The sequence below is a fragment of the Pangasianodon hypophthalmus genome, chromosome 6 (genome assembly GCF_027358585.1).
Source record: "Pangasianodon hypophthalmus isolate fPanHyp1 chromosome 6, fPanHyp1.pri, whole genome shotgun sequence".
In the NCBI taxonomy this organism is placed as follows: Eukaryota; Metazoa; Chordata; class Actinopteri; order Siluriformes; family Pangasiidae; genus Pangasianodon; species Pangasianodon hypophthalmus.
The window spans coordinates 7,948,364-7,961,103 of record NC_069715.1 but is presented as its reverse complement, the minus strand read 5'-3'; the positions used below and the strand labels follow the sequence as shown (position 1 = coordinate 7,961,103).

At 40.2% G+C, this 12,740-nt stretch overlaps 1 protein-coding gene across 14 annotated transcripts in view; it reads left to right on the top strand.

Annotated features, from left to right (window-relative positions):
• The window catches only part of frmd4a (FERM domain containing 4A), a 156,528-nt gene that overhangs the window by 123,458 nt on the left and 20,330 nt on the right, over window positions 1–12,740 (top strand). For 10 of the 14 annotated variants that reach the window (XM_053235202.1, XM_026927257.3, XM_026927256.3 and 7 more), the window contains exons 9-12: window positions 45–110; window positions 1,208–1,265; window positions 1,532–1,618; window positions 8,592–8,668. In XM_053235202.1, the coding sequence (XP_053091177.1) occupies window positions 45–110; window positions 1,208–1,265; window positions 1,532–1,618; window positions 8,592–8,668 (288 nt within the window). Of the gene's footprint in view, window positions 1–44; window positions 111–1,207; window positions 1,266–1,531; window positions 1,619–8,217; window positions 8,454–8,591; window positions 8,669–12,740 lie in introns of those variants that run through there. The other 4 variants (XM_053235203.1, XM_034305193.2, XM_034305192.2 and 1 more) reach the window with 2 other exon arrangements.

Here is a 12,740-nt window from a genome sequence, read left to right as displayed (position 1 = left end):
CAGTGCACATGTGTCTGTGTCTGGTTGTGATTTTTTTTTTCCAGTGAGGACCGAGTGATTGAGCACTATAAGAAGCTGAGCGGCCAGTCCAGGGGCCAGGCTATCGTCAAGTAAGACCCTCACGAACAAAGAATGAATGAATACCAATTAAACAACTATTTAAAGGACTGTATTCCTGAATGTGTCTCTTTAAACAATTAAACTAATGGCTGAAGATGTGAGAGATACATCTCTACATCTTATCCTTATTAAAAACACCAGGAGTATGCATGATATGCGAACTGAAACACCCCCCTGTCCTTTGGTTCCAGATAGAAGCTCACATTAGTTACAACCAGCCCCAGATGGGATTTCAGGACCTCAGTCATGAATTGCATTGTCATATTCTTAGCTATTTATATTACATGAGCCAAACCTGTTAAAATATGTGTGGCGGTCTGGGAAAACCCATCGGAACGGTCACTGCGGTTGAATTCTGGCAAACAGCAATTGTTTAGACTAAAAACAATGTTGACTTGGTAGTTGTTCTGCCTCTAATGTATTTCGACATCTCTCCTTTAAGCAAGGATAAATCTGTTTTACCAAAACACAATGTTTTTATGTACTGTATAATTTTGCTTGGGTTTTCTGCAAAAAAATTATGTTGTGTAAGGACACTGTCAGTCAGTCAAATGCAGTCAGTCTGCCTAAACCTTGCTAGCTAAGTGTGATTTCCTCACACAGTGAATGTCACACTTTGATCAAGTTGTTCTTGGATAGCTACATGCCATAGCAATCATAGCAGAAGTCTAATCAATTCGATTTGTAATCAGATACCAGGTTTCAAAATATCCATGAAGCTCCTGCTCCACAGTCGGCAATTTGTAGTATGACTTAATTCTTTATGTAACTTTACTTCTGCCTTCTACATGCAAAGATGTGTGGTTTTCAGAACTATATAAATATACACATAGACACACACACACACACACACACACATATATATATATGTTTATAAAAGTAGCGATTACAACAATATTTCTGTCTGTACATAAAAACCACTTGAGGATTTTTTTCTGTCACTTGATTCTGGTGCACTTTAGAAGTGATTAATACGTGCACATTTGGGACAGTTAGGCGGGTCTGTGTGCTGAGTTATGTGGGCTCTCAAACCCCCTTCTCTTTCTCTCTGTCTCTGTCTCTGTCTCTCTCTCTCTCTCTCTCTTAGTTATATGAGCATAGTGGAGTCACTGCCTACATATGGAGTGCATTACTACGCGGTTAAGGTGGGTCTCTTCATAAGTGCATGGAAATGTATCAGTATTAGCTTCAGCCTACACACACACACACACACACAAACACACATATGAACATAGTCTCCTCTCCCTCGCATGACCCTGTTTGACACACATGTTCTGTGTCTTTGAGAAGGTGTTAGGTGATAATGTGGGCGTTTCTGGCACTATGCTGTCGTCATCCACTGCCGATAAATAAATTTTGACACCCAACCCTTCTCTCTCTCTCTCTCTCTCTCTCTCTCTCTCCGTCTCAGGATAAGCAGGGGATCCCGTGGTGGTTGGGGTTGAGTTATAAAGGCATCTTTCAGTATGACTACCAAGACAAAGTGAAACCCAGGAAGGTAAGGAACTCTCTCCGTCTTTCTCTTTTTCCACTTCTGGCTTACTTACTGCCTGTATGTGTAGGTCTGGTGAGTTTGCTAGCCTCAAATCACATCACATGACTTGTCACAAGTCATTTTGCGGTTTCAGCGTGTGTAAGCCTGAACCATGTCGAGACAGTCAGTGTATTTTGGGAAATGGGAACCGCTGTCTTTAGTTCAAAAACCAAAACATCAACCTCATGTTGACTCCATGTGCATGTTTATATCTTTTATACTCTATATGGTGCCATGTGTTATCTTCTTTTGCTTGTGTGTGTAGCACATCATCCTCCAACCTCTCAGCTCATGACATCACCAAAAACAAGCTGAGACCTTACAGGGTCAAAACTTCTGCTCTTTGAACGACCCTAGAAGTTAATGACCCCTGTGGTTTCCCTTCAGGGTGGAACGTGAGACAGAGAAACACAAACTTTCGGACAGATCACACTCCATAACTCACATCCTACAGCTCTGATACATTTTCACTCCCTGTGTGTGTGTCTGTGTGTGTGTGTGTCTGTGTGTTTAGCTGGTTTCTTTATCCTGTGTCTCAATCTGCTTCTGAAGCTCAGCAGAAAGGGAGGATTTGCAGAGTTTGTGTGTGGTGGTGGAAAAATGCATTTGTGCACTTTCCTCCAAAACCACACTCTAAAAATAGCGTTCAAAGCCCAGTGTCATCCAGCCAAGCGTGAGGGCAAACGCACAGGCCTACTCAGAGAGATCTGTTACATAGAGACGAGAAAAAGGGCTGGGGAGAGAGAGAGAGAGAGAGAGAGAGCTGAGGCAGGAAAGGAGAAGGAGACACAAAAGAGAGAGTTAACAGAGACAGGAAAGGAGAAGCAGAAAAGCAGAAAGGGAACGAAAACGAGACGCCTTTGCAGAAATTTTAGACCAAGGGTGCAAGCGAAGCAGAACGCACAATCACCGCTTGTTACTGAGAAATCAGTTCACATAACAGAAGTGAGTTTTCCCTGATCGTTATTAGCAGAGGTTTGAGTTTCTCCCAGCCCGTGTCTGAGCTGTCTTTACTGCACACACCTAATGTAGAATTTAATGCTTAGTGAGTGCAAGGATGAGAAAACTCTCACACAGCTTTCTGCATAAGGCTTAACATTCAAAATGCAGCATGAAGTAGTTTTGTGCCTACAGTGAAAAACAGTCACGCACTGTGTGTGTGTGTGTGTGCGTGCTGATTATAGACCATGCGGTTGTCTTTTCAGGGATTTCTATATTGTCATCTGAACAAGGAAAAACAAGCAAGTGTATTAGCGTCTCATCATGCTCTGACCCTACGTACACTACAGGGCCAAAAGTATGTGTGCCCCTGACCATCACACTCATATATGCTTGCTGAACATCCCAATCCAGATTTAGCCCCCTTTTGCTGTTATAATAACTTCCACTCTTCTGGGAGGGCTTTCTACTACATATTAGGGGCCTAGTGTGCAGTCAACATTCCAGTTCATCCTAAAGCTGTTCAGTGGGGTTGAGGTTAGGGCTCTGTGTAGGCCACTCAAGTTCTTCCACACCAGCCTTGGCAAACCATGTCTTCATGGAGCAGTGTTTGTGTGTGGGACAAGACAGATACAGATCCATTGTTCTTCAGATAGCATTTTTGCAAGAATTATACACCACATTTTAAACAAAATAACAATGAAAAAATAAGCAGTAAACTACAGACTTAATCAGCTCTACTGTTTGGAATTAAAGCTAAATACAAAGCAATGACTATAAACCCTAGATTACGTTAAAGAAATAGTCCATTATTTAAAACCTTAATCTCTATCTACTACACCTGTAGTGCATGTGTGATTGCAAAAAATAATAATTTCAACACCTTTTCCTGTACTGAGTAACAAATGGAAAATCTGTTTACCCAAAACTCACTTATAAATGATGTTTCAGGGGAGTGGATGAAGAAAGTTGGGAATATGCAACTACATAATTCAAATTCAAAACAGTACATACAGAAAGATCTTAAGCAGAAACAGACATGAGTGAAAGTCTTACCGAAGCTGCTCTAGTATATTTTTATGCAATTTTCCTACATCATCAATATATTTTCCAATTTACCTTCATCATCTGTAACTTTAGTAAGCGCTTTATCCTGGTCAGGTTCGCAGTGGATCCAGAGTCTATGCCAGGAATACCGGAGCTCAGTGTTTTAGGATTGGACTAGGGAACCCTGGAGCTGTGAGGCAGCAGCACCACCATTCCACCAAATTACATGAATATAGAGCTTAATTTACATTTCAACAACTGCCCCTAGACTTCCATTATAAGCGTTTGTTGTAAACAAGTTTGTGTGCTTTTCTCCATACAGAGAAACATGACAAATTCATTCTCTGTAGCAGACTGTAGTTGTGGTTGATAGAGATTAGACAGAAAAAAAACTTGAATATTCGAAGTAATCTTGGGTTATATTCATTTAATTTAGGATTTAACTGTAGTTTCATTGGCTCATGCAGTTTATTTATTTATTTATTTAAAATTTGTTGTTATTTTGTTTAGATAGCGATGTATGCAAAAAAATATGTCTTTTGGAAAAATACTGTATATACATTACATTACAGTTTGGTTCACACATGCTAATGATTATAGGGGTATTTGCCACCCATAGATGTGTCTCTGTGTGTGTGTGTGTGTGTGTGTGTGTGAAGGCAGGGATTACAGTTAACTGAACCACACTGTAAAGTTGCAGACTGAGTTAGCGGTTGGGTTTATTTAATAGGATTTAACTCACTCCTGATGTGATACTGCAATAACTCTGTGTGCACATGTGAGTTAATATGCTGTGTTATGTGTGAGCACAGAATGTTCAGTTTTTGGAGACGTGTGTAATTTGGTGTCGTTCATTTACGTAAAGGTCGATACTGCGTGTCCTCCACCCTAAACTGTGAGCTGTGTGGACTGTGTCTGCTTTTGCAGGCTGGTGTGTGTGTGTGCTGGTGTGTATGTGGTTGATAAAATCTCCACCCTCTGAATTTTTCACTGCTAGCAGTAGTGATGAGAATGATGAGCTGAATTATTGCCAAAGAGTTTGATTTTTGTTGTATCGGACCGGAGTATATTGTTCCAAAAGAGTTTTGGTTTGTCTAAATGCTTTTAGATGCACATCTCTGTGATTCTTTTTTAGCAGAGCAGGTGGAGGAACAGAGATGATTGTGGTACAGTTCATTGCTTAGTTTTCTCTGTATGACTGCTGTTCCTGCTGCTTTCAGGTCGTCCTGCAGCTCTTTTCTAGTGACTGCTGACCTCTCTCTTACTTTTCTTATCATTAGTCTGAGAGCACATGGTGCAGTTGTTCAGGGATGATTAGTTCCCGCTTCCATGAACTTTCAACCTGCATACTAGAACCAATTGTTCAGACGGGGATGTTTAAGGTTGCTAAGGATGCTATGGCTCTGTAGTTGTTGTTTAATAATGTTGTCCATTCACCATTGTTGTGCTACTTGTTGTGTGATATCTTCCCAACCAATGGCAATGTCTTGTGTAATGACACCAGGAGCAATTTGCATGATTTTATTTATTTATTTATTTTATTTATTATATTTTTGATATATTTCATGATTTCAATATTAGGCAAAACATTTGTGATTATTATTATTTTAGGTATTTTGGTGCATCTCTTGGGGTGTGTGTTCTAAGTCATCTCTGATCTACTGTGAGTCAGTGCTCATTGTGTCGTGTCTGTCATTTAACTGACCTCCTCATCTACAACGCTCGTGGCTCATACTGTCTAAATACAGCACACACCACTCACCCTTCCTGTACACTCTGTGTGTGTCTGTGTGTTTCTGGGTGCGCTATAGTTTCTTATCCCCCTGAGAGTACCCCTGCATATACGCTCTCATTGTGAGAGTAGACAGCAGGGTGTGTGTTGAGTTCTGTGGAGGTTAATAATAGTGTGTGATAGTCATAATAACAACACACCCATGACATTTACATTAGAGCAGTACAGCCAGACTCTTGACTCCAAAACACTGAGACATTGCAGGACGTTTATAGCATGTAACATAAATGTAATTGCCAACACATTCGAATCCCCACCTCACATATAAAGCATGACCTTTAACTTAAACCTGACCCTCACCTTAACTCTAACTCTCACACTCTTTTATACCTAACGCTAATTTGACCCAGACCTTAACCTGACCCTAACAGGACCCTGAACCTTTCAATAAATAAATAATTAATTAATTAATTAAAACAGATACCTTAAAAATCCCCATCTTTTTAAGGTTGGTAGAAGATTGTTCTTGGTTAATACATATAGTGCAAAGTTATTGGACAGTTTATTTATCTGTTTTATTTACATTAAAACTTTTAATATCATGTATTTTATTGAATTCTATTATTTTTATTTAAATGAATATTTATTTAGTTATTTAGTTATTTATTAGAAATGAATTACATAAGCTGAATAGATACCAGTTCACCAATTCAGTTTATAGACTCTCTGTATTTTAAACAAAATTATACCCCAGCAATGTTGAATACTCGATTCTGATTGGTCAGAAAGTGTTGATGTATTTTCTATAGCAGCATCTCTGACAGTAGTTCCATCTACAAGGGTTATATTAATGTGCTAATATCGTTTCTATAGTAGCAACTTACTGTGACACGTTTTCTCTGTCGAGATGCTTATTTAACATTTTTGGAAGGAGTCTCCAGTGTCAGTGGTCGAGCTTTAAGGTTTTTGACACGGGAAAGTCTTCAGGACAGAAAGCTTTGCACTTTTCTCTTGCATGTTTCTCTGTAACATGACAAGCTGCATTTTTTTTTTTGTCGTAAGAGGGAATGACTGTTTATAGCCTCTACAATGAAACTGATAACAGGAACTCACTTGTTTTGTGGGCGTTCCATAGCATTAAATATAAGAATAAATGGTTAAAATGTATTGTTCTTTAATCAATTAAAAAATGCAAGTTGATGTGGTATAAGCAGAATAAAACACTTCAGGACTGTTTTCCTATAACAGCACGTCATGTCGTTTTATTTCTTACTTAACAAAACATTCTCCATGACATTAATCCTGACCTGACCCTAACCTTAATCAAGAACCTGACCTTGTTCCTGACCCTGACTCAAATCCTGTCATACCTAATCCTAAATTCTGAGCATGAGCGCGTCGTAGCTCTCGCTGAGTGACCTGTATTCTCATTGGCACAGCATGCAGGAACTGACATTGTGGTGTCGTGCTGCTCTGTAGACCACAATGTCAATAACTGTTTGTTTTTTTTTTTACGCAGTGCACCAATTCCCTTTCAGTTTTTAATTCTGACTGCTCCCATTTAATGTAATGAGGGCCATGAGGGTGTTGGCAAGGCTTACTAGTAAATGCATGAACGCATACACACACACAAACACACACACACACACACTCACACACACATCAGATTTGCCGTTGACCATGACAGCATTTGAATCTCACGGCCCACCTTGTTGTAGCCTGAACTCTGTTTGGTGTGGTTAATGCTCTCCGCCTCATTGGCTACCGCTAGAACTAAGTGTTTAGATCGTCACAGATCATTCCAGTCCCTCTTTCTCTGTCTCTCTCTCTCTCTCCCTCTCTCTCTCTCTCTCTCTCTCTGTTGGAGCGATACAATCTGCAAGATGAAAGCTGTCGAGAAAGTGTTGAGGTCAGATTTGTTTTTAGTCCCGAGAGAGCATCAGGCCTCTCAGAAGCCTGAACACATTAACTTTAAATGTCGCTGTCTATCTGTAGTTTAGTGGCGTCGTCTGAATGATAGATGGAGAACTTGTGTGTGTGTGTGTGTGTTTGTGTGTGTGTATATGTGTGTGTGTGTGTGTAGTGTGCTTGTCATTGTAGCCGTTCTCCCTATTTCCCTCATCTGTCCATTGTTTTCTCAGGCTGTTAAAATTCTTAAGCTTTTTAAAGCCAGCCTCCTCCCTCCTCCCTCTCCGCTCTTTTACTCTTTTTCTGCTTCTCACTTTTTTCCCCTTCCTTTTAATCCCCCTTTCTCTTCCTCTCACTTTTGCTTGTACAGACGAGATTTTGCCACTAATTGCCGCTTGTATGCAACTGCGTCTTGAGTGGAATAATCTGTGGAATTCCTTTGGTGAAAGGATATGCTGAATTTGATCAGCGCGTGTTTTCCGAAGCAGAATTGCGTATCATGATTTAGTCTAAAGAAAGTCAGAACTGTCTGTAATTGCGTGAGTAAGGACAGAAAGTGATGGAAACTTGTATTTTTAGCTGTGCAGCTCTTTTTCTAACTTTCTGCCCTCCTTCTCTTTGTCTCATCTATTCAGCTGATGACTGCAGGAGTCCAACATGTGTGTAGTGCACAAAACCCTACTGTGTGTGTGTGTGTGTGTGTGTGTGTGTGTAATGAGAACCAGAACCTGGCTTTATGAGTGAATGAAGAGAAAGGAGGGGCGAGTCAAACAAAGCTCTGTGACTACTCTGTGGACACACACACGCACACACACGCAAGCATGTCACTCTGAACTCTCCAAAGACCCCGCCTGCGCACAGTCCGCGGTGGGAGCAGGAAGTGTGTGTCCCGGAGGGAGGGAGGGAGGGAGGGAGGAGGTCGGGGAGGGGGCTGACTCCTCCCTCTCTCATTCTCTTTCCAAACACACACAGAGTATACGCAGACTTGCACTCTAACACACACACACACACATAGTACAGTATGCTTAAAGAGGATCTAACACACATACACACGTACAGCAGCTGGATTTCTCAGGAGGAGGCCTAAAGAGCAGCACGCAACTTTAAAAGGACAAAGAGAGCAGTGGTGCGGTTTGGATGTGCATTGCGGATCAGGAATTTAGTCTCGGCCTGGTGTGTGTGTGTGTGTGTGTGTGTGTGTGTGTGTGTGTGTGTACGGATCTCATCTTTGTGCATGGATAGAGCTTATTCACTAAGAAAGTGAGAGAAACACTGGTGGAACACTGTCAAGCCTTTCTCTCATCTCTTCAGGTGTTTCAATGGAGGCAGCTGGAGAATCTGTACTTCAGAGAGAAGAAGTTCTCAGTGGAAGTTCACGATCCTAGAAGGTAAATTTATATCACAGAACACACACACACACACACACGCTTGCACACACACACACACACACACACACACACCATGACACATAAACTAAATAGTCAAGAAGTAATAGCAAACAATTTAGATGCGTAGATAATAGACAGGTAGATGGATGGATAGATGGATGGATGGTTGGGTGGATTTAAAGGAAATGTCAGGAAGATTTAGAAATTGACGTAAAATAATATATTTAGATGACACCAAAAATACAACTGAAGAAAATATAAAAAGCTGCTTTTGAAACTAAATGAAATAAAAATATAGCCTGAATTCTAGTGTGGAAAATGACGGCTGGCAGGAAGAGAGTATTTGTGGTGTGGGAATATTCTAAATTTACCTCTTTTACACAAAAATGTGCCAGGTTTCTAATAATAAGACACGGCTGTGCTGAAACCGAGGGGAAAAATACTACACCTGCACAGCGTGTACCTCCAGAGAACGAACATTACCAAAACTCCAATAGAAACTGAAATATATACAGTATAAACATAATAAAACTACATGTACAAATTAAAAAAGAATAGGTATTTTTGAATAAAACCAGAGGAAAAAAATAAACAAATTAAAATCAGAACAATAATAACCCTGACTCATGCACACTCCCAGTTTCTGACCTCAGTACACACAGCAAATCACTTCACCACAGTCAGTATAGGAAGTGGGCAACTTCATCATTCATGTACAACAGCACAATGAATCACATGCTGCTTTGGCTGTGTGTTTGTTATGATGATTTCATGTAGAGTGAGATTTATCGCATTATTACTAGGCAAGAAGTTCACTCCTCATTCCATTTCTCAGCTCTAAAATCTACAATACAGACCAAACACCAAACTTTAGTCAAGCAGCACTGATTCAGCTTAATCACGCTGTCTGTGTCCGAACGGAAAGCAGCTCCTACCAAAATTATATACAAATATAAAAGGCAGAGTGATTAGTCACACACTGGTGCTGAGTGGAGCTGTTAAGTTTGGTCTGGAGGTGTGCCACTGATGGCTATGTAACAGTAAGGAATACACTTGGTGGAGTGTGGTTAAAGGAAAATAATCAACGACAGGGTGGTGTGATGTGGCCCAAATCGAAGCAGCATTACTCTTCCCACTCCAAAGCTGATTTTTCCAGTAACATCACACCCTGAAGTGTTTTGTTCCTTTCGATAGAATAATTTTTTTTTATTAATTACTAAACATCACGCTTTTTATCCTTTTATAGTTACATTTAATGTTGTGGAACGTCCGTGAAACAGGTTAGTTCCTGTTATCACTTATATTAGAGCAGCTATAAGCAGTCTTTTCATCATCAGCCTCTTGTGAAGTTAATAAAAAAAACTTGTCACTGTCAAAAAACTTAAAGTTACAGCTTTACGTCTGATTGTTCTAAAGCACTGACACTGGAAACTCCTTCCAGAAATGTTAAGTACACATCTCCTTACAGAAAACGTCACCGTATCCATAACACTACACACGTCTTTAAAATCCATTTATGTGGAGCGTATGCCATACAAGTCCCTGTGTAAGTTGTTACTACAGAAACAATGACATTCAAACAAGTGCATTGATATAAACCTTGCAGAGGGAACTATTGTAAGAGCTGCTGTGGTAGAAAATTAATCAACACCTTCTGACCAATCAGAATCGAGAATTCAACAGCACTGTGGTATAAATATTTTTACTTCCTGGGTCCAGTGAAGTAGATCAGAAGAAAAATGTGGGATTAAAACAGGGACGTGTGAACGAATACCAGAAGCTTTCATTCTCTCTTTCCATCTCTCTCTCTCTCTCTCTGTCATTCCTGTCTCTCCCTCTCTCCTTATTCCTGTTTTCTCTCATCCTTTTCTTTATTTCTTTCTTTCCTTCTTATTCTCTTCTTGCTTTCTCTTTCTCCCTCTCTCATCCGCTTCTCTCTTCCTCTCACATTCTCTATACCTTATACTTTCATTGCTCTCTCTATTTTCTCTTTCTTTCCTCTCTTCTCTTTCTATTCCTGTCTGTCTTTTGCTCTCTCTCTCTCTCTCTCTCTGTCTATCACCATGCACCTCATTCTTGAAACACTCCTCTTCTTTCTCTATATCTCTTCCTGTGTATCCATCTGTCCCTCTACTTCTCTCTCCATCCCTCTTTATCACTCTCACGTTTTTCTATTTATTTTTGTTTTTTCTGTGTCTTTCACCTCCACCTATTTCTCCTCTTTTTCTCTATATCTCTCTTCAGGTCTTCATCTTTCTCTCTCTATCCCTCTATCATACTCTCACTTTTATCTTTCTCTTGCTCTTAGCCCTGTATTTCCCCTCAGCATTCTCTTACTGTTTCCTTCCTTTTCATGCATCTCTCCCGTTCTCTTTTATCCTCTTACCCACCTCTCTCTCTCTCTCTCTCTCTCGCTCATATTCTCTCATCCCGCTCTCTCCCTCACTTGCTTTCTCTATTTCTAATTTTCCTCTACATCTCTTCTTGTCTTCTCTCTAAACTTCCTCTGTCTAATCTTTCCTGTTTTTACTCCTCTATCCCTCACTCTTTCTTCACCTCTCTATCCCACTCTCATACCTCTCCTTCTCCTGAGCCCTTCTCTTTCTTCTCCATCTCCATCTATTTTTTTGTCTTGTGCTCTCTATATTCCATCATTTCTCTCTTAATAATAAGACTATATAACATGTTTAGTGTTTTTTGATTGAAGATATCAAATCATAAAAGAGAATATCAGATGAAATTTGGCTGATGATGATTTTATTGCTCTTCATCCGTATGTATAGACGTTTATCAGTGGCATGACACTGAAATTCAGGCGTGATGCTGCGTGTTTTACACATTTCTCTGTCTTTTCATCTCTCGCTCACTCTCCATCACTCTGTCTGCTCTCTCTCTCTCTCTCTGTAGACGTTAGGATGGTGTGTTTTGAGTTCTGAGCTCATCAGTTCAGCTCTTTAGTGCAGCAACTCGTGCCAAGAGCCACAGCACAGATGCTGACTGATAAACCGCCTCTGATGTGAAGTTTAACTAGCTACAGTGAGAGAAATAAAGAGAGAGATAGAGAAATAGAAATAAAGAGAGAAAGAACAGGAGGCATTCAAGGCTACAAGAGACAGAGACGCAGTAATTAGAGAGTGCAGATGGAAAGATCCTGCACATGTTAATGTTAATGTTAGATAGTGCAGATTTAGGACTCTTCTCTCTGACCCTGTTCTGGCTCTCTGTCTGTATGAGAGTTATTAATGGCTCGGTAATGATCTCGCGCACACACACACACACACACACACGCACACACACACACACAGAGAACCAACAGAGGAATGAGCTTTTGATAAGAGTAGGAGGCAGGGGCTGTGTGTTTATCTTAGATCTCTCTGTGTGTGTGTGTGTGTGTGTGTGTGTGTGTGTGCACAGGGTATTTTTATAGCACTTGAGTCTTTTTATAAAACTGCTGTAGCAACAGGCAGACAGCGGTCCATCAAACCAGGACACACCTCCTCTGTGTGTGTGTGTGTGTGTGTGTGTGTGTGTGTGTGTGTGTGTGTGTGTGTTGAGGACTGCACTGTGGGTGGTACAGTGGATACATCTTTAGAGCTGACTTTTTAGTCCCAGTATTAACTAATGCCTGAAATTAATATCTGCTGGGGAATCTGAGTTAACTTTCAGTCATCAACTGAGAAGAAAGCCAGATTTACTGCTTTGATTTTTAGAAACTAATTAGCCTTTTGGAATTATGGAATTATGTATACTGTACCTTTTGGAATTATGTATTGAAATGAATTAGCCATTAAAGTCCACATTAAAATAATAACTGTAGTAGAATACAGTAATAAGCAAATTAATCAGGTACTAAGTAAGTGTGTAGTAAATTGGGAATTCAGTGTAATGAAGAAGGTTGTAGTTACGGGCAGATATTTTCCAGGCCTCAGGACAGAGGGATTAAAGTAAGAAGTGTTGCTGTGGCTTCAGCTCACGAAACAATAAAACACAGACCAGCAGTAACATTAAAAAGACAAAAATTAAACCATTAAACTGAACTGCGGTTTTAGAAACAGTACTGTAACACATTTAT